This window comes from Microtus ochrogaster, linkage group LG8, assembly GCF_000317375.1.
Source record: "Microtus ochrogaster isolate Prairie Vole_2 linkage group LG8, MicOch1.0, whole genome shotgun sequence".
NCBI classification, from domain to species: domain Eukaryota; kingdom Metazoa; phylum Chordata; class Mammalia; order Rodentia; family Cricetidae; genus Microtus; species Microtus ochrogaster.
In genome coordinates, this window is record NC_022033.1 from 483,954 (window position 1) to 493,538 (window position 9,585).

Here is a 9,585-nt window from a genome sequence, read left to right on the forward strand (position 1 = left end):
AAAAAAAAGAAAAGCAGTTGTTTATCAGTTATAGGCAGTTTCGTAAGATGTTCCCTGTGTATATAAGCGTTATAGCCTCTAGGTGTAAGGCTAACATTGCCAAATTCCTCCTGTTGTTGATGTCATCTCGTGTCCTGACTTTGTAGTTGACTTGAGACCCTCTCTCTCTCTCTCTCTCTCTCTCTCTCTCTCTCTCGTTTTTTCAAGACAGGGTCTCTCTGAGTAGCTCTGGTTGCCCTGGAACTTGTTCTGTAGACCAGCCTGGCTTTGAACTCAGAGATCCACCTGCCTCTGCCTTCTGATTGCTGGGATTAAAGGCGTGCACCACCATTGCCCGGCTTGGAAGTCCAGGGTTTAAGCAAAGCATCTATCTGCCACTCTGGACAAAGCCTGTCACAATGACAGGGTCATGGTGCTTGTCCAGTCTCAGTTGTTTTCTAAGGAAAGAAATATTTCTGTAGCTAGGTGAGGTGGTGCACGCCTTTAATCCCAGCATGTGGGAGCAGGTGGATCCCTGTGAGTTTGAGGCAAGCTTGGTCTACGTAGTGAGTTACAGAACCACCAGAGCTATATAGTGAAACCCTGTCTTCGAAAAACAAAATTAAAAAGCTTTCTATTTATAAGTCCTAATTTAACATGTATGCCTGAACTATGTACTTAAATATAAATATGCAATTAAGACAGTTAAATTAAAACTTTTTTTTTTTTTTTTTTGGTTTTTCGAGACAGGGTTTCTCTGCGGCTTTGGAGCCTGTCCTGGAACTAGCTCTGTAGACCAGGCTGGTCTCGAACTCACAGAGATCCGCCTGCCTCTGCCTAAATTAAAACTTTTTGTGCATAGGAATGTTTGCTTGCATCTCTATCTGCACCACATGCATACCTGGTGCTTACAGAGGTCAAAAGAAGGCATCAGATCCCTGGAACTGGAATTATAGACAGTTGTAAACCACTTGGATCCTCAAAAGGAGCAGCAAGTGTTCCTAACCACTGAGTCCTTTCTCCAGTCCCTATAATTTAAAAAAGTCACTACTTTGTTTTTATAAATGTATGTGTGGGGTGATACCGTGGAGGCCAGAAGAGGGTATTGGGCCACATGGAGCTGGAGTTACTGGTGGCTGTGCACATAGGTTCTCTGCAAGGCTGCTGTGTCCTCGTAACTGTTGGGCCATCTCCGCAGCCCCGCCATTCCAAATTTGATTTTCGTGCCTATAAGAGGATAGAAATAATGGATACGTCCCCAAGATATCTTTAAAGAAAACATTGTAGAAACTTGGTTCCTTGTTTCCCCTTTCTGTCTTTGAGTAGCCCGTTTATTTTAGGTGTGGTAAGAGGAGTCATGGGAGTGAGAAGGGCCATTGTGGAAGTACGAGACTAGCCTGAAGAGTGTTCTGTGACCTGGAGTGGGAGCCAAGCCAAGACCTAGAAGGAAAAGAAAAAAAGTAGCTCATGTTTTCCCTTTTGGAAGCTTCAGGAGTGTTGTGGGTAATGGCCAGACATGTCTGTCCCCTTTGTCGGTTGGCATGAGTACCCTGCTGGTCCTCATTATGCAGTCAGACGCCAGCTGCTTTGCCTCTGTGCCTATCTAGTACACACAGACACCCTGGCATCCCACGACCACCACTGCCACATGCTCAGGTCTCCTGGGACCCGCTTCCAGGAAGGCCTGTCTGACACACTCCCCTGGCACTGGGCACTGGGGTTGGCTGATTCCACCCGTCAGGGTCCATGCAGAGTTGACTGTGGGCAAGAATAATGGAAGTGATGGAGATGTCCAACAACAACCATCTCTGTGAACTTGCGGATTATTCAAACACTTAAAAGATACGTGGTTGCGGACTGCGGTGGCACATGCCTTTAATCCCAGCACTCGGGAGGCAGAGACAGGCGGATCTCTGTGAGTTTGCGGCCAGCCTGGTCTACAAGAGATCCAGGACAGGCTCCAAAGCTACAGAGAAATCCTGTCTTAAAAAAAAAAACCCACAAAAAATAAATAAAAATAAAGAAAGATATGTGGTTAAAAAGCATGGCTTTAAAATGAGGTCACAAATATGTTACGTATGAGATTCTGTCCAGTTTACACAGAGTGTTTATACAAGGAAAAGAAACCAGATTACTGAGCACAGTGTCTGTTTCACTCTCTAGGCTGTGCTGATTCTCCCTCCCCACTCTTACCCCAGCTCCTCCCTGTAGACCAGCTTGCTACACATACACACTCAAAGAGCTTAAATATTTTTAAAATCTTTTGCTTGTTTTTGTTTTTCAAGACAGCATTTCTCTATGTTGCCTGTCCCGTCCTGGAACTGGCTTCATAGACCAGACTGGCCTTGAACTCAGAGATCGACTTACCTCTGCCTCCCGAGTGCTGGGATTAAAGGCTTCATCACCATGGCCTGGCTAAGATCTTAAGGAAGAGAAAGCCATGGGGATGATGTTCTCACTGTCCTTTTTAGGAACACAGAAACTGGGGATGTGTGCAGTGGCTCTGGAGACCACAGTCTGGCTTACAGAGACTAGGTATAAGCTCAGGGCCTCTCCAGGACTAGCAAGTACTCTGTCTTTTAGCACAGAGTACCTACCCAGTGTTCACCTGCCTGAAGCACATTGTACGTACCTAGAAGCGCTCTGTCATTAGGGCCTGTACACATCCAGGTGCCCTCGGGGTTGCTCTCCCTGCTGTTAAATTCAAGGCTCCACATTGTGACTGGGGCCTCAGGAGCAGACTAGCGTTGGAGACACCTAGGGATTCCCTGAGTTTTGAGCCTGATTGTATCCACTTAGTAGAGATGGCAATGATGTGTCCTTGCTGCAGATGTCAGGCCAGAACTATAGTAAAGCATTTGGTTATTTTTTCTAACTTCTTGGCCTGTGCCACACAGGAATGCTTGTTTTTCTTATCTTCCTCTCCAGGGTTGCGTCTGATATACCCTTGCTCAATGGCATGCTTTGGTGTCCAGGGAAACTCTGAATAGGATGTAGACAGCCATGCAGGGTTGCTTGTTCGCTGCTGGCTCAGTGAAGCTCTTGGTCTCTTCTTAGCCGAGGCCTGGAAGATTGTTTTGTGGGAGGCCCCTGAGAGCTTTATACCCATCTCCTTGTGCCAGTCTGATGAGTGGGTAGACCATCTGTTTGAAGGTGGAGTGAGGTGGTTCGCTGTATGGGGTCAGATGCTAATGTCTCTGCCACTGTCTTTCAGTGAACGAGTTCACAGTGATTAGGAAGAAGTTCAAGTGCCCCTACTGCAGCTTCTCGGCCATGCACCAGTGCATCCTTAAGCGACACATGCGCTCACACACTGGAGAGCGACCCTACCCTTGTGAGATCTGTGGCAAGAAGTTCACTAGGCGAGAACACATGAAGCGACACACTCTGGTGAGTGCAGGGTGCTAGTGGGGCATGGGGGCGGGGCACTTGATGCGCTGGCTTAAGATGTCCTGACAGGCAGCTCAGGAGGAGGGTGTAGGGTACCCAGGACACCCCCCAGCACTATGTGCCTTTCAGGGGCGAGCGTAGAACAGAAGAGGGAGAACTGCCTCTTGCCACATCACTGTGCTTCTCTGCGGGGACTCCGGGCCTGTCTGAGTACAGAGTCGGGTAGCACATCACAAGCTGTCCACTTGCTGGCCTCTTCAGCCGCTGCAGAGTGTATACCGCCATCTGCACTTTGATCTGCCCGTTTATATCCCTGCTCTTGTGCCTGGCTCTCAGTACCTAGCATGCCATTTTCAAGTGGAGGGTTTGAAGGATGAATTTGTTTGGCCAAGAGATGACAGAAGAACTTGTTCAGAAACAGGTAGATTGGTTCAGGTAAGATACACCAGCAAAGTCAAAGTCAAGCAGGTATAGGCAGTTCATGGCAGGCTGAACTCAAGGAATTGGAGCCCTAACAATGAACCAGGGCTTGGGGAGGGGCACATTTAGAGGAGAGTGGAGTTAGGGGATCTCAGGTCATCTTCCATGTGAGAACTCACTGCCAGCTGGGCCACTCCTTAGTTCATTGACTGATTGCAGTCCTGGTAGACGTCCCTGCAGGCGCTTGTCCAAAGTTAGTGACTCTGAGGATCTACCTGACTTGCTGTGAGCAGAACCCAGCCCCTGCCCTAGTCTCGGGTCCTAGCCTCTGTGTGCATGGCCGCTCATAGCTGCTTGAGGTCTTAGAGCTGGATGTAGATCTTTTTACTAATGAGGCTTAGTCATTAGAGTGCTTGCCTCGTGTGCGTAATGCCCTGGATGCAATCCCTAGTACCATGTGATGGTGTATTCCTGTGATACCAGCCCTTGGGGAGTGGAGGGAGAGTATCAGAAGTTCAGGGTGAAGACACTCAGTTGTCTCAGTGGATGCCTCCCACCAAGTCTGACAACTTGGGTTTAATCCCCAGGATGCACACGGTTGGAAGGAGAGAACAGACTTCCGTGGGTTTTCCTCTGTGTGGACAAGAATGGTGCTGGTGTGCACGCACACACATAAATACAATAAATTAAAAAAAATATTCAAGGCCGGCCAGGTGGTGCTGGGACTTGTCTTTAGTTCCCAATACTCAGGAGGCAGAGGCAGGTGGATCTCTGCGAGCCAGCCTGGTCTACAAAGTGAGTTCCAGGACAGATACCAAAATCAAGGCCATCCTTAGTTATATAGTGGATTAATGGATTCATGTGATCTTGTCTCAAAAAAAAAAAAAAGAAAGAAAGAAAATACTTTCACTAGTTTTGTGTTTGTTTTTGTTGCATCCACAAATATTGCTTTACAAACTTACAGAAAAATTTAAGTGGAATGCTGGCGCCTCCACCCAGCTTTTCCTATTCAAAGAGAACTGTCTTTTTTTTTTTTTTAAGCTCATAGGTGCTGGAAAGCCTTAACAGTGTGCATTGCTGCCTTTTCTTGAGCAAATCAAATCACACTCACTTTGTTTGAGATTGGGTCACTGTGCCTGCTCTTCATCATAACTTTCTAAAAATGTACTTAAAATGTGGAAGCTTAGTGTGGTAGCACGTGTCTGTAATCCCCATTTTGGAGGAGGAGGCAGGAGGAGGATAACTTCTATGCCATCCTGTGTGCCAGGCTCAGTTGATGTTGATGCTCCCTATGTCAGGGCTTGCATGAGGGAAAGGTCCATATAGTTTAATCCTTTAGTTTCCTTGGGGTGCAGTCTTTGAAAAAGTGGAGCCCTCTGCATTAGAGGCAGCTCTGAAGCCCAAACCACCATGTTCACCACAGCAGTATCTACTGCCCTGACATTTTTTTGGCATGCAAAGCCCCTCCAGGAACCTCATAGGTGGAGACGGTGCTGAGAGCCGTCCTGCTGCACTTTCCCAGGGATCAGGAAGGAGTGGATTGTACTGCGCCATAACAACATCAAGGGGCTTAGCAGCAGAGCCACAAAGCCCAGACATGGAATCACAGGGACATCTTGTGTTGTGTTTATAGTCGGGGGACTGGCAGATTCAGAAAGGGGCTTAGCAGCAGAGCCACAAAGCCCAGACATAGAACCACAGTGACATCTTGTGGACAGTAGTCGGGGAACTGGCAGATTCAGAAAGGTGAGTCACTTGCTCATGTAGCCTGTTCTCTGGCAGGTCCTGGTGGCAGCACAGGAAGGAAGGAGTCGGGAGCCTAGGATCTGGGCCAGCTTCCTACCCTAGACTGCTGAACCGAGAACAGGCCATCTGTGTATGGCCTGGGGCTGCCTGGCCAGGGATAGCCATGGTCTCCTCTGGGTTCCTCATCCTCCAGTTTTGAAGCTTAGAGTCAGACCCTAGATGTAAGGAGGTGCAGTGGCTCTGGCAGGCTGAGAAGGCCCCGGGTACTCCACAAGTCCCATTTACCTTGTCCTTGCTCATCTCTAGGAAGGCAATTCTGCACTGGCCAACTGTGTAGATAGAGTACATTGGTTCCTATGCACACTTCCTCAAGCTCAGGTCTCCTGGGTCCCTTCCAGGAGCTCCAGGCTTTTGTCTTCTGTACTTTCAAGGACCTTCTACTGAGTAGGTGTCTTCCAGCCAAATACTACAGTGGACAGGGCACTGCTGTCCCTCCCTGGCTGCCATGTCTCTTCTGCAGACCCTGATTGCTAACCTCTGTCCTTGCCTTCCAGTTGAGAGAGCAGGACAGAAGGAGCTGCCCCTTTTAATTGGAAACAGGTGCATAGCAGCCAGGCTAGGGTTCCACTTCATTGCCCTGCTGCCAGGTTCCAGTCTGCTTCCCATCCATGCTGAACCTTCTCCCTCTCACTTGGGGCTCCTATGCAGCCCAACGCACCAGTCTGTCCTGGGCTTCCTGGAAGACAGATTCCACTTGCAGCTTCCAATCACGGTTGTGTATGGGCTCCCTGTCCTGTGCACTCAGGTGAGCAGTGTTGTATTTAATTCCGTATCACCCGGGCTGCTGGGCCAGCTGCTCTCCCTGTACAGAGCTAATGGCAGCTGGGCTCCAGAGCTGCTCTAGGGATCTGATAGGAGCCCCTCATCCTGCCCTGCAGGGAAGTTTATAGGAAGGGTTCTTCAGGCAGAGGAAGGAGTATGACAAGTGAGAAGTGTACCTACATACCATTGAGTGGGAGAACTTGGATATGGATATGCTGGGACTAGCCCAGTTTATAGCTGAGTGCATGACGTTGTTTACCCTGGTGCCTATAGCATTCCCTTTAAGTCAGGATGATTTGCTGTCTCTAGTGATACTGCCCACATTGGCTCCAGATGGATGTCCCCTCCTTTCCCTGACAGGGACTGTCCCTCCTGTGTCTCTCATGGCCTAGTAAAGATTGTGCTCCTCACTCCAACACCGCTCCACTGATTGTTCTGTCCCTCCAGGTCCACAGCAAGGACAAGAAGTACGTGTGCAAGGTGTGCAGCCGTGTGTTCATGTCTGCAGCCAGCGTGGGCATTAAGCATGGTTCTCGTCGTCATGGTGTATGTGCAGACTGTGCTGGCCGGGGTGTGGCCACACCGCTGGACCATGGTGGAGGAGGTGAGGGCTCTCCTGAGGCCCTGTTTGCTGGTGAAGGGCCCTACCTGGAAGACCCCGACGATCCACGAGGGGAAGGCGAGGAGGAGCTGGGTGAGGATGAGGATGAGGACGTGGCCAAATGGAAGGACGACGTGGGCTTGGCACACGAGGACGCGCTGCTGGGAGATGACAAGGATGACGAGGACTCTCCACGGGGGCCGCACAGCCCCTCTGGGGAGCCTGAGAAGGACTTTGCCTGGATCTCCTAGGGGCTTTGCTCTGGTGGGCAGGGTGGGTGGTGTGCACCTGTGTGTGTCTTAGTAGGTCTTTACTTACCCAGGAGCAGGGCCATGCTGACTCCTTGAAGCTCTTCCTTCAGGCCCTCCTCTGGCCTGTAACCCTCCCCCCTTGCAGAAACTGGTCCTTTGAACTAAGAAGTGAGTGTGACTCCAGAGACGGGGGAGCACTAGGACCGAACAAAGTGAGGGGTACAGTGTAGGTTTAGGAAAAGGGAGGCCTACTCCCACCTGCCCAGGTATTATTAATGGAGTCCCCAGCAGGTGTGTCTACATGTGTGAGCAGGGCTGCCCCAAGGCCTGGGCATGCTCCCTCAGGGTATCAACGGAGTCCTTTGCTGTGAACCTGGCTAGGAATGCAAGATGCCTCAGTGACCAGGTCAGGGTCAGCACTAGTGAGGGTCATGAGGGCGATCCCCCAGCCCTCAGGTCTGAGTAGGTGTTGAGTTCTGTTTCACCCACAGCATTGCTCAGTCTCCTTCCACTCCGTCCTTTGGCAGTCAGGTTATGGGCAATGGCCCTGTCACTTTGTCCTCTTGGTTCCTGCTGCCCCGTGGCAGCTGGTAGAATCTAGTGGGCATAAGCCCTGCAATCCTCTTACCTCCAGGCTTTGGTGCTTAACATAAAATGGCTGCAGATGCCTCTCTGGAAGCCCAAGGCTCCAGGTGCTAACTCTGTTGGAAGCAGCTACGCAACTGGCAGGCCAAAGGGGAAGAAGGCTCTGTTCAAGAAGGGACCTGTGGTTGGATGCTTTCCCCGTTCAGGCCCACATGGTTGAGTTGCATGGGCCACAGCTCTTCCTTCCGTGTGCACTTTCTTGGAGAGCCCCGTTGTGCACCCTGAGTTCTGCCTGCGCCCTTGCTCACCCCTCCTTGGATCAGACAGAGCTCAAGCTCCTGCCTTTGTTGCTGCTAACACTGGAGGTGGGTGTTCCTAGCTGCAGTGTGCTGCTGACGCCTCCCTGCCTAGGAACCAAATTTTAAAGAAGTCAGAGACATTTTCAGGTGGTTACTAGAGGTTACTTTGTTTCAAATTGTTTTTTTCATTTAACAGGACTCTGCACAAGTGATTTCATTTAACTTTTCAAGCCCTCTTCCTGTTATTTCTTTTTTTTTTTTTTTTGGTTTTTTCGAGACAGGGTTTCTCTGTAGCTTTGGAGCCTGTCCTGGAACTCCCTTGGTAGACCAGGCTGGCCTCGAACTCACAGAGATCCGCCTGCCTCTGCCTCCTGAGTGCTGGGATTACAGGCGTGCGCCACCACCGCCCGGCTCTTCCTGTTATTTCTAAAGGTGCTCACACTTGCTCTGTGAAAAGTGTGGGCTTAATTTCTATGGCTCTGAGGCCCAGAGAGGCACCTGTCCACATAACCTGCCGGATAGATATAGATGCTGCAGCCGGCCCTCTTCTTGAGGCCATTTCTAACAAACCATGAAACATTCCATCCCTCACCCACCTCATCTCCCAAAGGCCCACTGAACTGCTGTTCAGTGCATCCCCTGGTGAGCTGCTGATGGGCTAACCCCACCCTGTGCAAGGGCTCATCAGGCTAAATCATTAGGGCCAATTAGAGAATTTTGGTTTTCCTTTCTCAAACACTAAGTCAAATGGCTTTTAAACTCCCCCCCCCCACTTCTGTTCTCACTAGGTAAGTAAGAGGAAGCCCCATAAAATTAATTTAGGTCCCAGTGGTTATAAAGAGCATATGTCACCTGGTGACATTCCCCAGGTACCAGCTGCCTGAGCTACAGAAGGATGCAGGGCGGGCCCTACAGAAGGAAGGAATCACAGCTTTTGTTTCAAACAAAACAACAGTCAAGAGGAAAGGGGCCAGGACTCTACAAGAGTGTAGGAGCCATTGTCTGAAAGCTATGTCCTCTCCACTCCCTGCCCTCTCCCTCTGAGGCATGCTGGTTCTGGAGTACATTTCCGTCCAGTGTGGCAGCGTAGCTAGACCCCCTTTCACCAACAAAACTCCAGGTTGAGACCATCTAGCCTTGCCAGGCCCCCTCGAGGGCTCCCAGACTTAGAACTTCCTCCCTCTTTTACAATGCCTTTTCTAAACACTTTCTTATAAAATGCATTTGGAAACTAGACCTTTGCTACCACTGTCTCTGGGTTTTTGTATCAGTCCCTACTTCTCAGGCTGCCCTGCCTAGGACCCAGGACCCCGGCCCACCTCCCAAGGCACCTGTGCCTCCACTCTCAGGATGTCTTGCTCTGACTGGCCTCCCTTCCAGACTTGCCTTTGCTGGCCTTTCTGGGGTTCCCTGTTGGTACCACGGGGCACTTCCTTAAAACCAGTACTGTACCAGAAAACTGAGGGGCCCAGTTCTGGTCCCACCACCTTCC

At 50.2% G+C, this 9,585-nt stretch overlaps 1 protein-coding gene across 2 annotated transcripts in view; it reads left to right on the forward strand.

The window, feature by feature from the left end:
* Positions 1 to 8,321, forward strand: part of Zbtb46 (zinc finger and BTB domain containing 46) — a 31,945-nt gene extending 23,624 nt beyond the window's left edge. The window contains exons 3-4 of one of the 2 annotated variants that reach the window (XM_005362687.3): positions 3,194 to 3,369; positions 6,805 to 8,321. In XM_005362687.3, coding sequence (XP_005362744.1) covers positions 3,194 to 3,369; positions 6,805 to 7,209 — 581 coding nt within the window. In that variant the 3' untranslated portion in view covers positions 7,210 to 8,321. Of the gene's footprint in view, positions 1 to 3,193; positions 3,370 to 6,804 lie in introns of those variants that run through there. The other variant, XM_026787304.1, reaches the window with a different exon arrangement.
* Positions 8,322 to 9,585: the final 1,264 nt, after the last annotated feature.